The sequence below is a fragment of the Cyanistes caeruleus genome, chromosome 5, assembly GCF_971803275.1.
Source record: "Cyanistes caeruleus chromosome 5, bCyaCae1.hap1.1, whole genome shotgun sequence".
NCBI lineage: Eukaryota > Metazoa > Chordata > Aves > Passeriformes > Paridae > Cyanistes > Cyanistes caeruleus.
This window is the reverse complement of record NC_141705.1, coordinates 11,056,805-11,074,597: the sequence shown is the minus strand read 5'-3', so window position 1 is coordinate 11,074,597 and position 17,793 is coordinate 11,056,805. Positions and strand designations below refer to the sequence as shown.

Genomic DNA, 17,793 nt, shown 5'->3' with positions numbered 1-17,793 from the left:
CTGCCTTCTGTAAAGCAATTTTTTTAACATATAGGTAATATGAGCACACAGCTCTCTTTTATTTTTGAGATAAAGTTTAACAACAGATATTCACTCAGTAGACATTTTCTCCTTCTGCACTTTGAAATTCACAAATCAATGCCAAAAAAAATAAAATAATACATTCAGGAGAGAATGAACAGGTGCCAGAAATTGAAGATCAAAAGCTAAGCAGTTAATGCCTACCTGGAATATGGAAATGCCTAGGAGCCTGCTGATAGACAGAAGGTGAAGATTTGCTGTCAGAGTACATGGATAAACTTGGAGTGCTCCGACCACTTTCACTGCCTCCAAGGGGAAGAGCAAAGAAAGCAGATAAAAGAAAAATGGAAAGCAAAGTAGAGTATTTCAAGCATAAAAGCTTGTTTAGAATGACTTGTTAATCCAACAGTTTTAAATATATGTTTTTGTAAAACCCATTGTTTTTCAGCATAGTATATTGGCTCAGACTCCAAACACCTCATCAAAAAATACTATCTGATAGATATCAGATTAAGATGTCCTACTTTGAAGTGAAAAATTCTCTTTTAATGACACTTTAAAAAAGAAAATCAAAGGATAAGAACATCCAGAATCTTGCAGTGTGTTTTCCATAGCCTTAACTGAATAACCTATTGATCAAGTGTTTTAAAAGTTTAATGCTATGGCTCGTAGCCTGCCCCTGAAACTAGAAATACATAATTCAGTAGTGTTTAAATTATCTCAAAGCAGGACTAGACCAAAATATAAACATTATGGTCAAGTCAAAAAATCCTGCGTATATCAGTGACAAAAAGAGACGTTGAAATTCGGCTTTCAACTGCAAACTTTTCCCACAGGTAACATGCCACAGCATTTTTATGCAAACGAGGTTGGATTATCAAGTCATGAAGCTATAATGCCATAGTCACTTCACCAAATTTCAAGATATACATAGGATTTTTCCATATTCATTTTTCCACTTTTTTTGTCAAATGCTTATCAGGTGCCATCCATCTCCTCTCGGCTTATCTCCCTGAAGCACACTCTATGGCATTATAGTGCTGCTTGGCAAACAAAAAAGTAAAGCTCTACTTTTTTGGGACTTGTAAAATCCTTTTAGTTTACAGCACTGTTAAGCAACTGGAAGCAAACATGACATTTATTCTTGCATCAAATGGTTGTTAATTTGCTGTTACTGTTTCAGTGTGGATGAAGCACAAATTTAATGGCTAGTAACGATGACGTTGTAGCAAGTTTCTCTGGGGTAAAAAAGTGCAGCAGCCCAGGGCATTAGATGTGCAACTGAGTTCTGCCTTCATGAAGGGGGTTTTTCATAAGCACAGAGCTGTGGGGTCACCAGAGCTGTTGAGGCCATGCCCATGGTCTCTGCTGACAAGCAGTGGGTGCATGGCCATCCCACTGTCACCAAAGCCAGCCTTGCCATGCACCACTGAGGTCAAGGGGACAGGGCCACTGAGCTCAGCAGGAGCAGAGACAGGACAGACAAGGTCAGAGGAGGAGTGTGCTGTGTTATCTCATGACAATACACTAACTAATCCATCCTAAATTTTGTGTATGTAGTGTTCACAGTAGACAAAAAATGAAAACTCAAAAGCTATTAAGCTGCAACTACTCATTAACGGTGATTTCTTGTTGAAAAAGTGTAATCTGGGACACTGACTGAAATCCCAACTACAGGTGCTGATAGCCTATGGCCCTTCCAAAATCTTAAGAAAAAATTATGGAATTACTAAGAATGTGGTGCATCACCATGACTTTGCAGGCAAGCAGTCCTCAGACAAGAAACCAGTTATTCAGTTTCTTGATTCCCACTTTGCTCTTGGAAGGAAAAAAGTGGGGACAGGTTTTCACTCTGCACTTATAATTCCCTTTTTCTTTGCTCCTTGCTGCCCAGATTCCTGCCCATCCCTATTAAACAGGAGAAGCCTCCATGTCACTGGTAGATACTTATGAAAGAAAGGTCCCTTCCACCTCCAAAATTCTTAAAAATTTTGTAATGTCCTTCACTGAAATAAGATCCTGTTATTGGAGTTTTCTAATTTAAACAGAAAATGAAAGTTCTCAAGCAATTTCCACAGTGTATTAATTCCTCATTTATTTAAAAATTAGCATATTATTAAAATGTCTGTTCCTATATGACCTGCATGAATAATCATTGAGCAGTGACCTAAGGTGCTGGTATTGTACACACACAGAAAGTCATTCTTCAGTGATAGAGTAGAATGTCAGCAAGGAATCAGGAGGAAGCATTAATTAGGAGGAATAAACTTGTAGGAACACTAGATATAAGTGCAAGTACCAGGGGATAGGGAATCTAAAATTTCCTCAGTGCAAGGATCATCTGTGTGGAGCAGTTTGCAAAGCCATCACCTCTAACTTGCTCAAAATGGAAGAATTAAGGATGAAATGATGGAAAAGGTTCTTCTTGGACCCACTCATACAAACTGATGCACATTTCAGCTTTAATTCTGCCACTGATTCAGAAAACATCTGAGTAGTTGTATTTCACATTTTGCATACAAAAATAAGTGTTTAAAAATAAAGCAAACTGAGGACCCATGTAGAAAGTTAATGAGTAGGAACTACAGACAGCTGCTTAAGCTAGGCTATAATTTAAATCTCTAAAATGAGACTTTGCCAATAAACTATCTGTTTCAAGGTTTGCCTAGTATAGACTGAAGAAGAACTTCAAATAAATTCTAAGAGAAAAGGCAATTACCAGAGAGAGCAATTTTTCAAACTTTTGGGTTTGCCTTCTGCCATAAGTAGCCACAGGCTGTGATCTTGTCCACTGATCAGTGGAGAGCAAAAAACCATAATCCTGAACTGTTCTCTGGATGCTGTTTAACTTGGAAAGAATCTGGAAAGGCTTTGAATTTGAGTGTAAACCACAAAAACTTCCTTGTGTCTTCTGGTTGCTGACAGGGCAGGCTGTACTTTTAACCCTGTGTGTATAGAGCCAGCTGACCAGGGCTCAGACCATGCTCCATCTTAAAGAGACTGTCAGGAAAAGTGTAATATTGCTTGTATCTCCTACTTAGTCAGCTTCTATCTTATTTGTGAGGATGGGAAATTTTATAATAATTTGCAGTAAGAGCTGTCTAAGTTCAGGACTGAACAAAAAACAGATGCCACCGGTTTAACGAGGGAGCTGTCCAAGCCTACTCACAAAACTGGATCCTTTTAATATCTCTGCCCATGGTGTATTAAATTAGAAAAAGTTTTTTAAAGTCTGATGACTAATTCTATTCCATTTTCAAAGCCAAGAAAAAGGGCTTTGGAAGCTATGCTCCTGCACTAGGAAGGTGAGATAATTTCTACCTGATTTAATTTCTGTTATTATAATAGATAATTTCTATCTGTTTTAAGCAAACATTTTTTCAGCAGGGTTCAGCACACTCAAAGACTACATCACCTCAAGAGGAACTGCTACAACAAGCATGGGTGCTTGGAATCTCACACCTATGACTTGCAAGGGCATGAACTGTGAAGCTTTCTTGAAGTGAAGTTGTCATAGGACTTATTTTGAAGACCAAAATCCTTAGAAGAGCACAACCAAATCATTTGCCTTCATGAAAAATAACAGCTCATCCCATTACACTTCATGGGAGCTAGACTGCAGAAGAACAGGAGCTTAGTAATCATATTTGTCACTGGAAAAAATGATGAACCCTGTCATTCTCAGGAAGAATATGAGGCAACCTCAGTGAAATCAAAAGGAAGATTTTGCTTGTCTTAATTTCCCAAGGGTAGTAATGTATCTGTCTACTGGAAGTGTAATGAAATCTCTTTTATGACATATGTGGAGTGCTGGTTTTAAAAATTCTAGTATAGTAAAGCAGTGCATTATTTTTGGATCTTATAATTTTTTTTTTAATAAGCAGAATTTCACTTTCTTAAAAGTGAAGTGGCAACATTAGGGTTGGTCTGGATACAAACCAACTACTGCTACAATCTCACTCTTCCCACACTAACCACTTTGAAGGGAAAAAAATTAGTTTTTCACTGTGTGGAGCACATCCACACCATCTAAAGGATCCTTAAGATAAGGAAAAAAACACATTCTGGAGCTCTGAATTCAGAGACCTTGAAGAGGATGAAGCAAACCTTCTGACTCATTTTGGACAGATATTATCTCAGTGTAAACCAGTGAATAATCTATTCAGCCCTTGCAGGGCTCAGGATTACCGAGTTAAGAAAATTATGAAAAGGTTCACCTGCCTCACAGGAACACCGTGAGGCACTGTAAGGCACTGTCTGCAAAATATTTTAGCTCCTTGATAAAAAAGTGCTGCAGAATTGCAAGATATTGTAATTTTGATCACACTAATAATTATTTGAGCACAAGGAGCTACCACTTGACAATTCCTTCATCCAAACAGCAGCACTTAATAATTGCTGCTGCTGTGAGAAACAGCAGGTAGCACTGAGCAGAAACCCATTTGCACAGGAGTGCTGCCAAGAAACTGCCAAAGGGACTTTGAGAAAGAGCTTTCCATACACTGAAATCATGTGCTGCAGCACACCAAAGAAGTTTCTCTTACTCAGTCCATCAGGTTGGATAATACCATCCAAAATGAGAGGACAGATAAAAACCAGTTTAAGCAGTGCCTCAGAGAATACCAGGGATTGTGCCAGCCTTTCAAGAAATGTGTGGCAGGCCTACTGCTTCTGGTTGTGGAAAAGAGCTTTGCAGGTAGCCTCTAAAAAAACAACAAATAGTTTAATCTCATCAGCTCTTTCTTCCAAAATTTTCTCCCAAGGACCATATTTGGCTGTCTCAAGCTTGATTCTGTTCCTGTTTATCCTAGTAAAATTCAGCTGAATTTGAGCAGCATCAGGGCCCAAAGGAGATTAGCATTAGCTATTATTCCAAAGGCAATGAGTACCTGCTATTCATTTGAATGTGCAAGTCTGGCTCCTGCAGAGGGTCATTCCCTTTTCTTTGCTGGTTACAACCTCAAGAACAAGAGTTTTACTTCACATCAGGGAGTATATGAGAGTCAAGGAGCAGGCATTGAAAGCGTTTGCCATTCATGTGGCCTCACAGTTCACACTGTCACTAAAGACAGACTCAGGGGAACACAACTCTGGTAGGTGAATGCCTTCTCTCTCAGACATTTAAACTGACTAAAAAAAAGCCTTTGTCTCAAAAGTTCCTGCCATTCCTCAGCACTCTCATCCACAACATGGAGGTTGCTAGAAGTTAATATCCACTGCAAAAAAATTTAATGGCAAGAAGAACATATTCAGTCATTGTTTTATAAGATATGGCACAGATAGCCAGTGCAGCTGCACTGATGCAACCAGCTGTCATAATTTTTGGCAATGCTACAAATAATACAAATAGTATCTAAATGTATGTTGGAAGGTTAGATAACTAACCATCCTATGTTGTATCAAATGTGTAAGCTTACTATACTATTTAGCATCACCAAAAAGGGCAAAGGTATTATAGAACTAACAGATTTTAAATATTTCTCTTCCTTAGTTTCATTATAAAAGCTAATTTCTTCCCTTTATCCCTTTGAAAGACACTGAACACTCACTGAAAAAGCAAAAATAAAACACCCCATACCCACTCAGTTTGTAAAACTTACACAGTACATCAAGGAAGCACAAAATTAAGACAAATTTTATCCAAGTGGAAGCCATGCTTGCACAGACATAAAAGTGAAACACAGCTGAATAAATCTACATTATCACAGCACGGTTTTGCATTCCTGGACCTTACCTTTGAAGAAAGGGATGTAATGATGTCTGAATGTAGATGTAAGGCTTGGGTGTTGGGGCAGGGAGATGCAGCTACTGGTACCAAGACTGTGAGTACCAGCTGGGGGCAACAGAGAGTAAGTGAAAATAAACTATTTAGTTCACTTACTGAAAGCCACAAATTACAATGCCATCCTTTTTTTTTTTCAGGAACATTTTCCTCCTGATGCTTAGAAAACATACAGTTTACATTTAAGTCTTCATCTTTCTCTGGTTATTGCTAAAAACATGCCAGTGGCCACGCTATGGGGTCAGCCAAGGGACAGGGGCTGTCCGCAGACAGAAGGCACAAAATGCTGTAAATGCATCAGAAAATATTCCAGAAAAGGCACCACAAAAAGCATGGCTGCACTCAGGGGAAAACCTGCATATTAAAAGGCTGCAAGAGGGAATGAGAAATGCTTATAATGGACCTAATGAAATGAAATGGGAAGAGCCTTGTCGCTGCAGAGAACTGTGCCACGAGTGGGTCCAGTTCTCACTGTCGGTGCTGCACCCTGGTAGGATTTGGTTCACAATGCACCAGGGCACTCCAGTGCACGGCTAATTTAAATATTTGACAAAACATCCTGAAGTTATTTGAGCTCTGAAAGTTAGACATGCCATTAAGTACCTTGAAAAATATTCTCAAGTCATCTCTGCTTCGCTGCGGTAATTTCCTGATAACATGGTTTGGAGGACTAGTGGCAATTATTAAAAATGGTGATTATGAAGATTATTTTCTAAATTTTAAAGCATTAGAATTTATTTGGCATTCCTTGTCTTTCCTCCTTGCTTTAACATTGTGCTACTAAGATTAGGTGTGACAGCTACCAGACCTTCAGCAGAGATTAATGTCACTAATAGATTTTTTTATACTCCACCTCATTTCCACTTTGTGAAAGACTTTGTGTTGTACAAATATTCAATTCCTGTAAAAACTGTCTGTGTTACCTCTAAAATCTTCATTTCCCTTGGAAAGGTTAAGAACTAGCAAATTTCCAAAGCAGTTTAGAATTACAATGTATCTCCAATGAAATAAAAAGACAACAAAAAAGTAATATAAATGCTCTGTGTTCTTTACCTGAATTATGGAGTAGAGAAAAAATACAATTAATTTTGAAAAATTTCACTGATTATTTCAAAGGATAAAACCCTGTACAGAGCCCAAATATGAATGGGGTTTAGTAAAGCATTCCCATGCAAGCATCAAAAGGAGATGATCCTCCTGTCTATCTGACGAGAACACCAACACAGCTACTGCTACAGTCCAAAGTTGCAAGAAACACTCTGTAAACTTCTCAACTAAAGGAACCTGGCCTTCAAAATCCAGCCATCAGGACTAGTCATTCCTCCAGCTTTTGCACTGTGGACCCTGTGGTACAAGAATGTAACACAAAGTCACTCCATCACCCTCTTGGCTTTGTGTGCATTCAGTGCTACTGTGCACACCTTGGGAGAGCTGTGGATTGAGTGTGTACCTTCAGGCAGGATGAGACCAGGATTCAAACCCTTTAAACCCCCCTATCTTGTATCCACATAAAATAAATTTTTATTAAATGCCTAGTTTTCTTTTCTTTTCTTTTCACAGTAAATAAATCACTGCAATGAACTGCTATTCCACCTTAAACCCTTGTCTTCTGGAGTCAATTCTTCTTACAACACAGCACAAAGTAATGGAAAAATCTGGAGAATAAGTAAGGCTGCTTTTGGATTACCTGGTCTGCTGTAATGCTGAGGAGAATGGGAGGTGGGGGTGTACCGACCATAGCCCAGGGAGCCAGCAGAGCTAGGACTTGATGTCCTGTACTGCTTGAAAGATCTGTCATCTTGGTCACCCTTAGAGGAAGAGAGGAAATACATGTTATTAGGGAAGAGAAGTAACTTCTCCAACAGGCAGAATATGCCATCTCACGTGTTTCTGTGATGTGTAGATGGGAGTCGATGCTGTCCTAAGATTCTGTGCAATCCTAACAAAATGAGGTGGCTTTCAGCACATCCACCTGTGTGTGACTGAAAGAGCTCTGCCAAGTGCCAGAGAACAGCCATGTTGCCAAGAAAGTCAGTTCAGACATAAATTAAAAATTACAATTTAATTTGAAAAGAACTGTAGAAGTGTTGCTTCAGGACAGTGCAATTTCCTGAACAAATAGAAGTGGGTGGAAGACAAGCTCAGGTCAGCATGATAATATTATGGTCACTTTGTACTCATATGAACGGATGCATAACGGTTACAGACAACACAAAAATCAGCATTTGCCGGTTTCACTACATCATGAAAATGACTGTGTATACATTGCCCAGTTTGCCACACTGTAACATGGTCATTACTCTAAGAAACCCAACATTAACACTTGTGTAGCATTAGCATTAACACTGCACCACTGTGCAGAGCCAGCCACACAATCCAATTCCCATTAAACCCTTTAAACCAGTTAAAACCATGTACACACACTCCAAGCCTCTGATTTTCAACAGCTAGTCAAACTGCAACTGCAATCTACAAGTAGGGTCTTCTTAATAGTAAAAGCACTACTGAGTGAAACAGAGGGGGAAGTGATTCCATGTAAACTAGCTATAAAAACAAATTCAAATTTGCCCTTTTTTAAGGCACGTGAGAATTGCCTTGAGTTAACTTCATATCAGAACAAATCAATGTAACCTGCAGATGTTCTTTTATGGAAAATCATACTCAAAAAAATGCTTCCCCTCTTCTAGTCCAGTAGAAAAGCATGAAGATATGCTATACTGCATCAGGTGTTAGTCACTTATCATGAATATGGGGATGCCTTTAGGCATCTGTGTGATTCCCAATGGATCATTCATCATTGAAATGAACCACACATCCTACTTAGCCTTACCATTATCTCCAAAATTCCTATCAGAATAACTTGATTATGTCCATACATGCATCTTTAAAAGAATTTGGCTTCTTTGTGACTATCCTTGATTCTACAGAGATGTACAGTATTCTGACAAGATATGCTCCATCCCTTCAACATCACCCCAGACGTACCAGCTGCCGGTTTCAAAAGTGGAAAATCAGTTTAGTATGGTGGCCAGCAGCATTATTGCTTTATTATCAAGTTCAGAAATAGTTAACAAAAAGCAAAGAAGAACTGATGCCTTCCCAAGAGTGCAGTATTCTGCAGGCATTCTGCCACCTACTCCTCTATGTCCAGCTCGAGGTGTTTCCTTCCCAATGTACCTACATTGTGTAAAAGCCACTCTAACCTTTGTGAAGAGAATTACAAGCAGCACTGCAATGGCTCTACAAACTCTTGTGATGATATTAAATATCATATGAGTGTCAGCTAATGGTCTCTGATGTGTCCAATTGTATGACACAGTGGAACTCTCCTCCAACAAAAAACCCTGCAACAAAACTGGTGACAAGTTTGCAGATGATGACACCCGAACACCTGACCACAGACTCCTTAAAAAGAGACAGCAAGCACAGAGAAGCTGGAGAACATGGGAGTACACACAAATCATGGCACTCCCAACCTCCACACCAGCATCACTTTTGGAAATTAATATTGGCAGTTTGGTAACTGAATTTAAAGGACATTATTATAATCTTCCAAAACACCAAGTTTTCATTTTGGTTTGGACCTTACCTTTGTGTACCTTGTGTCTCTGCAAGGAACAGTCAACCCAGTTCGTGTAGCCCAATACTACATAAAACATGCTTTTATTTTTAAATTATCGAATAAATTACATTTCTACTGGTTAGCTCCTCTGTTAACCAGTTCTTAAAGTGATTTACAGTCCTTAATTCTCCATGATTACCAAAGTTTTGCAGTACATAGAATTGGGATAATGGAGAAATTAGCCAGACCCATTATATGTAATTGAGTTACTATCTGGGAAAATACATGAAATGCTTTCACTGCTTCCAAATTGATTTTTCTTGAAACAATGATTAGCTTAATTAATGCACATCAAAATACACAGAGCTAGAAGTTCAGGTATGTGCAAATGATTTAGAAGTAGGTGTACACAAATAGTATAAGTAGTTTAACTATTTGTGGAATAAAAAATGAGAAAGAAGAGAAATCTATGCTGAGCATTAATTCAAATCAGCTCACACTGGCAGCCTTAAATGTGAACATAAATCATATTTCCCAATATAATTTATTTAGTAGAGGTTGAAGAAGTGACCACCATACAACCTTTATTTTGGAAAGCAAAAACATGGGTGATAGTGGAGACAGATGCAAACAGATGGTAATCCAGAAGCAGAGCACATATTGAACACAAGTAACACTCTGAAAATCATAAATTATAAACCCCATGCACTGCAGAGGCAAGGGGTGAACCCCACATTTCAGACATTGCTGGTTATCAATATGACCAGGTTTATGCATCACAAAATGTGTCAGAATAGGAGAACAAAGGCATTGGGGATTACCTCAGTAGGTGTTGGAGAGAGCAACTGAGGTGACTGCAAACAGCAACACACAACAAATTAGTGATACAAATTCATGCATGATGTTATTTGTGAGAAGAATTACTCTTAAAATATCACTATCCATGTATAACACATGATACAGCTAGGAAAAACACCTGTCAATTAAGTTAGGGCAACTTTTCTTATTATCTTTTTATAATTAAGTACTTATGTACTAATATACAAATAATTTCATATTAGTCTTTGAGTGATTTCTCTACTACAAAATCCTGGGTCTGGTAAGGCCAGTTCTGGGCCACAGAGAAGGGAAATAGGTAACTCCCAGATAAAGCAGTAGTAGTCTGAAACTACATACAAGCCCTAATTAAATCTGCATTGAAGGACCTCCAAAATCAGGACTAGAACTGACCATTTTAAGGGAAAGAAAAATGTCTGTACTAATTATTTTCAATTAAACGTCAGGTAATTTGACAATTTGCTGCTCATTTTCCTTTCTAAATCAAACACTATGTTTGTTTAGTTTAGCAAATTGACTGAAAGTATTGCAGCTGCAGGTAACAAGCCAAGATGCTGAAATTTGGGAGACAGGATTTTTCTTTTTAACCCCTGGTAATATCAAGGATAAGAAATACTTGGAGCATTGGAAAATGTCACAAACACAGTCCATGTTTGGTCTTTGCACTTCTGCCAAGCCTGTCAGATGTCACCAGGCACTTGAGGAAGGCCACAACCATCATCAGCACCAACAAATTTTGACACAGAAAGGAAGTGATTATGCTCCACAGGTTCAGGGTGAGGCAGCAGCTTTTGACTTTGTGAAATCAGAAACCTGAATACCATTTAAACCCATTACCAAATACAATCTAATTATTTTTGAATACCTTATAATGGAACTACAGTGGTTCAGCACTGTGCAGAGAGGGCTTGGGAGAAAGTCTGCAAAACCTGCACTGCACTTCACCTGACAGTGGTACTGAGACCTTAACTGATTGAGTGTTAAAAGGTTCAAGTGATAGCATGACTAGGACTATTATAAATATCATGACTATTAATTATAGCATTTATTTCTGCCCATTCACTTCCACCTGGAGAGAAAAAAGCAGACTTCTGTGCTAGACTGTATGTATCTTGCTCGTATCTAGCATATTGTAAAAATTTAATTTGTAAAAATGTATATAGAATTATAAAAGCAATCAGAAAGTTAAACAGAATGTAGGTATGTTCAGAGAAGAAAAGCTAACTTGCATGACAGGAGTTATATACCAGTATGTTTCACAAAGCCTGGAATTAGCATTAGTTATTAGCATGTTAGTATTATGTTAAATTAGATTTTATTAGCACAAACCGTATCATATTAGCTCTGCATATGAAAAGGCTGAAGTGCATGCATGACATGAGGATGAAGTTAAGTAAGGGACAGTTGAAAGAAATTTGTACACAGGAAAGTGATACCATTGTTGTGTTACCAAAATAACATGGTACTCTTTGATTAAAAAAAAAAAAACCAAACATGAAAAACATTTGGCTTTGCTTCTCATTTTTTCATTATAATTAGCAATGGTTCCTGTTTCCTACCACATGCAGAACTACTCCCATGGAAAAACATTTTAATTACATGTCATCTCTAAAAAATGATCACCAAAAGCAATTTTTGAAGTTCTACAAACTAAAAAATGAAATGAACAGAAATGAACATCTTGGGTTTGGTTGTTCTTTTTTTTTTTTTTTTGGAAGGCATTGTGAATGAATGGATGACATGACTCAATTAATGAGAGCTATAAAAGTCACATTTTTTAAATAAAAGTTATGCACACGTTAACAGTTTTTGGCAACATGTTCAATGATGTTCATAAAACCTGAAACTCATAGTAAAAAAAAAAATACCCATGTTTCAGTACCTCCCCGTAACTATGCCTGTCATCTGAAGAGTAACTGATATATGGAGAATAGGAGATCATATCTGGGCGGTCAATGTTATAGATGGCTTTATTTTTAGGAAGAGCAGCCAAGTCCCTGTAGTCAAGAATTTCATCTCCAAGCTTTGCCTAAGAAAAGGAGGAAAGAAAGCAGTGAGAATAAGAAAGAATATGAGCAGATTGCAATCAGACAAGGAAAGATAAATGCAGGTAGGAAAGTCATAATCATAATAAACCACTTTTTCTGTTTGTGAACAGTTATATCTCTTGTATTTACTACACAATGTATTTACTACATTCTTGCATTTACTACTATAATATTACTGCTGTTTTCTTTTGTATACTGTTGCTTTCTGCCTTGTCACTGGCATCTGGCTAACCGGAGTAGCATGACATCATTCCAATTCCCTGGTTATATCCCACTTGCTCCTGGATGCACAAACAGATATAGGGGACAGATACTGCAGTCTTTTTCAGGCAAAACACACAGAATTTTGAAGTGGTTTTGGTGTGCAGAATTCCCCTGCTGTAAGCAGGAGTGAATAATCAAACATGTATTTCCAGCACATACTCTCCAGATGCCGAAAACCATTAATCAGCTCTTTGATCTTTTCCACTCAGTTGTGTCCCACAGCTTCACCTCCTTTCCTGACTGTGTCTAAACAGCCTTTAATTAGGGGTCACAAACCAGCAGATGATGGATCTGCACCATGGTGGAAGATCACAGAAGCCACTTTACTCAAGTAAAGTTCAAATCTCCTTATAAGACTCATGCAACCAACAGAGGGAAAGAACTGTGCTGGTCCCTGTTCTCCTCCTACTACACATATTCCAAAAGCATAACTTCAATCAAGCTGCCACATTTGCACAGAATATCCTTAGGATAATTGCACCAAAACAGTATCCAGCACATACTGTGTTGTAGATATGATGACAAGTTGGCCACATTGAGAGTGGAGAAATGGGCAGCATAATTGTCTCATTCCCACTTCAAGTTTCACAGAACGATAAAGTCTTTGTTGGCAACAAAATGATGAGTGAATCTTGCTGTGCTCTGAAAATCTCAGTATGATCAGCTATAAAACTGTAATAATGTTTTCCACATGCAAAAGTACAAAACTATCCAGGATTTATGTGTGCAGTAATTCTCTGTTTTTTAGTATGAGCTAAGAAAAGTTCATTAGATTTTCCAGCAGAGTTTTCTATCACTTTAATAATCCAGGAGATTTCAGTCTGACAACTTTCATTATCCCTTTTTCTAAAACAATGCATGAATTTGTGCAAACATAAAGTACACAAGAAGAAGGAAAATGACTCAAACAAGAAAGCAGAACCAAGCTGCCATAACCATCACATATTCCCATCCTCAAAACTAATGAAAAAAGTGTTTTAACCAAGTGTGTGATTCTTCAGCAACCTACAGGTCTTACTTTCTTTGCAGATCCTTTAAGAAGCGACAGAGCAATGAAATAGTCCCTTAATGAAAATAAGTCCCTCCCTACTGAGAAGCCACTGGAGAGCTCTGATGCAGAGACAGTTAATGCAAAGGTAAAGAATCTGTCTGCCTCATCTGTCCCAGAAATACTTTGGGCAGCTTTATACCTACAAAGAAAGCCAAAGAGGCTGTGATTTCAGTTAAGGTATCCAGGCTTTTGGCCATTATTCTAGTGAATCCAAAGTAGTTCAGAATTGGGAATATTTAAATGTGAATTACAGTCATTTTGGCTCTTTTTCTAGATGTGCAACTTCCTGTTAGATTTCAGATCTGTCAGAGGAGTAAAACTTGTCTTGTTATGCAATTTCTTTCAATTTAAATATAACAATGTGGGAAAATTTGGATGAAGAAACACCTTAGGGATACAGTTGCTTTCAGAAAACTCAATTCTCCACACATTGAGTCTATACTGTGTTTTTGTTTTATTTGTTTCACCTACATTCAATTATGTGAATGGAGTCCAAATCTGCTCAGGAAAGCTCAAATTACAGCTGGGAGGCTTCAAGCCATTTCTCCAGTAATTTGGTATGTTGGATGGTAAAACCATGCTCTAAGTATAGAGTATCTATTTCATTTGGAACATGTAATTTTACAATCGTATAATTGTGAATATGGTCTGCATAAAAATATAGTGTGATTTCTATTCCTTGTATGAGAGCACATATAACACAGCTATGTAAACTAAATGTAAGCCTTCCAGCTGGATATATTAGATTGGAGCATCGAATTCTGTCTTAATAAAATTAAGGAAAGTATAAAGCCGGACTTTTATTTAAACCTTATTTAATGGCATATTTACAAATCAACAAATTTTTAATTAGGGACTCTGAGGTTTTGCCAGCACTAGGGCAAATTTCAGTCTGGATATAATGAAATCATCACTACAGGTCACAAAAAGATGCCCATTACCTTGAAAAGGCACTGGCCTGTGCCCTCTCTCAGTGCAAGAAGACATCTAAGTCTGTTATCAGTAGATGAAGAAGTGGTATAGCTTTAATAAACCATCTGTATGATGCACATTCATGTTTATGTAAAAAAACCCAACTTTCCTCACCTTTCCCTCTGTGGCCAGGCCACCACAGCCCAGAAACACACCTGCCCTGCCATGGGGCAGTGCCCACGATGACGTTCAGCCTTGCTCTGACTCGATGGCTTTGGAACTGTCAGCACCATGAACTCACAGTTCCCAAGATTGAACATTTTTCCCTAAACCCTTTTGTCCACGAAATACTTACTTCACAGAGCTCAGCAGCTGGTAAGGTACAGTTTTACTGTGGGTTTTCATGATCTGAACCTATGCTGGTGCTGAAAGCTGCTGCCCTGTGTGCACCATCCCAGCCTGCTCTGCCTTCTACATTAGCATTAGAAGTCATCTCTAGGCTATATTTTTTTTTTTTTTTTTGCCTCTTTGGTTGTCTGGAGGTTTTTTTTCCTGGGTTATTGTTTAGCTCAATCTGGCCTCAAATTTGACTGCATATCTCTGTGTACACACTAGTATCAGCAGCAAAGAGGAGATGGCAAGACATGGCCAGAGAGGGACAGGGCCACGTGTGGGTGGGACCTTCCTTTCAGTGGCAGTGAGAACTTAGGTTTGGCAAAAACCAGCCACAAACGCACACAAGACAAATCTTGAGCATGCCTGTATGTCGTAACATTCCTGTAACAGAAAACACATGTAAAAACATATAGCCAAGGGACCATTCTGATAATAAAGAAGTCAGTAACATGTTTTTAATTCTTTTTACTTTCCTGCTCATGAAAGCTAAAATAGGATTTAATCAATCAATCAAAATCAAGTTTTGACAATTAAGCAGTGAGAGACGGGATAGACAGAACACAAACTTGCACTCCTCTGGGGAATCTTTTTATCTAACTCATATTTGCTAGACAACTTTATTCTTTCCCAGTCCCAGCTGTATATCACAGAAACAAATATCAGAGTTGTGTGCTGATTTAATGATAGCCTTTAAAAACAAACAAAAACAGAAAAGGAGAATGGAGGTTTGTCCTTGACTTTTAACAGCCATTGAAGCATATTTGAAGTTGTTACCAAAAACATCAATAAAAACAGTACCGTCCTGCAGTTAGATAAATGTCTCTAAAAACATATAAATTTTAGGAGAATTCTTATGCTTAAAAACACAATGAGATGGTGCATGCCTGAAAAAAAAGAGCTCACCTGCCCAAAGAAAGTGCTTACATGATAATAGACTCCCAGCACAATGAACTGTCTTCACAATGACGTTTTCTGGCTGGTAATATTCCACTGATATTCACCAGCACTCACAGCCACTGGTGAGCATTTAGAGAAGAGGCACTTGTTCCACCACAAGTTCAGTCTCACTCAGATAAAGCGCATATTATACTCAAAGTAACTTTTATTTGAGGAAAAAAGACAAGTTTGGACCCAAAGCACTCTTTTGCTTGTCTCAGTGCAGGAGATAAAAGCCCTTAATATTTGTATTAATATACAAATAATGAATATGAACCTCTGGAAGTCAACTGCATCTCCAGCAATTTTCTCACTCGATGGTTCTAACTAATGAGGGTGACCTGCAAACCTGAGGGATACTTGGCCAGGAAAAAAAAAAGTCCTGAGAATACTGAAGCCCTGCAAGAGATATCTATATGGATCATACCACATCTGCATTTTTTCATCAGTTGCTGGTAGCCTTGAGAATTTGGCCATGAACACTACACTACAGCAACTTCAACCTTGTATTGGAAAAAAAAAAGCAACAAAAAAAGCAACAAAACACCCTAAGATTTTATTATACTTGTTAATTTAAATTCTCTCAGTGAGCTTTCCAGAGCTGTTCATGAGCCATAAACACATCAAATGTCCTCTGAGCAAGGGACTGGCATTTGGCAATGCAGAGTCCTGCAATGGTACCCATGAGTGTTTTCATAAGCAATCAGATGCAGGCTCAGGAGCTCAATTTAAAAAAGTTGTGTTCAAATCTAAGCTTGTAATCTACCTGTGGGTTGCACTCTTTACTTAAACTTTTCTTTTCAGAAAGAACTGTGGTGCTCTGTATGCTTTGGCATAAGCCAGCTCTATCTGTAGTGTAAATGCTACAAATACTCCCCCCAAAATAGGAGGAAATGCCAAAATTCTGTTATAGCAAATGCAGTATTCAAATATTTTAAACTTGAGAAAATAATTCCACTTTAGAGGAATCACCAACTGCGGAGGTTTGGAGACACTAACTTTCCATAGAACGTGCTAAATTGTAGGAGGAAGCACAAGGTTTTCACCAGCCCACGGAACAAATTTCACTGGGAAATACTCACATAGATCACACGGCTTGGGGAACCTGATGTACTTGAAGCAGGTACAGAAATAATACTCTCAGAGGAAGTCCTAATTTCCTATGGCAGGAGAAATGAAATAGATAGGAAATACAGGAGAGTCAAAGATAATATAACTGTTATTTCAAAAAAAGCATAGAAGACATTTGACTTAATTCCATCTTTACCACTCAAAAATGATATAAAGAGCTCAAAACATGGAGTTAAAAATAAAAGACCACTTGCAGACAATCAATTTAACCTTTTGAAAATGCAAGAATTGTTTTACACATGGCTTTCTTATTCCTGCTCTTCAGAACAAAATGTCCCAGAGCACTTCTGGGGTACCAGGACAACCTTTGGGGACTATCAGAGACAGGTCAAGTCACAAGAGGATACATGTGCAATCAAACCATTCTACATTGTGTCTGAAACATGTCCCACTGCCATGGCATTCACTCACAGCAACACAATATGGAAAAAGACCTGGAGAATGATCATTTAAGGCAGACAATCTAATTAAACACCTCTTCTGCATAATTAAAGTGCTTTTCAGTTTTCCAGAACTTGTGTAAATGACATGAAAACGTCACTGCTACACTGATGTCATGTGCAAACTGTATTTCTCTTTCATGATGTCCCTACAGGACAGTCCATGCAAAAGGGAAAAACAACTTCAGAAAATTGTGCTATTCCAATGTTCTGAAACCTGTTAAAGTCAAATGACAGTTTTGGGTTAAGCCCAGGATTCCCAGATAAAGCTTCAGAGCTTCCTTTGTGTCCTGAGCATGGTCATGGGCATCTGGCCCAAGGCAGCCAAGCTTGTGCAGAAGGGCTGGACAAGATGAGCTCCAGAGGCTCCTTTCAAGCTCTGGGTCTTTCCAAGGGCAGACAAGGGGCGAGTC

At 38.3% G+C, this 17,793-nt stretch overlaps 1 protein-coding gene across 13 annotated transcripts in view; it reads right to left on the bottom strand.

Moving 5' to 3' along the window:
- Window positions 1–17,793, bottom strand: part of ABLIM2 (actin binding LIM protein family member 2) — a 130,054-nt gene that overhangs the window by 28,123 nt on the left and 84,138 nt on the right. For 3 of the 13 annotated variants that reach the window (XM_086891144.1, XM_086891145.1, XM_023925548.2), the window contains exons 9-14: window positions 16,892–16,969; window positions 12,085–12,231; window positions 10,187–10,219; window positions 7,491–7,611; window positions 5,756–5,854; window positions 226–327 (exon numbers count right to left, since the gene is read on the bottom strand). In XM_086891144.1, coding sequence (XP_086747270.1) covers window positions 226–327; window positions 5,756–5,854; window positions 7,491–7,611; window positions 10,187–10,219; window positions 12,085–12,231; window positions 16,892–16,969 — 580 coding nt within the window. The remainder of the gene's footprint in view (window positions 1–225; window positions 328–5,755; window positions 5,855–7,490; window positions 7,612–10,186; window positions 10,220–12,084; window positions 12,232–16,891; window positions 16,970–17,793) is intronic. The other 10 variants (XR_015287458.1, XR_015287459.1, XM_086891148.1 and 7 more) reach the window with 7 other exon arrangements.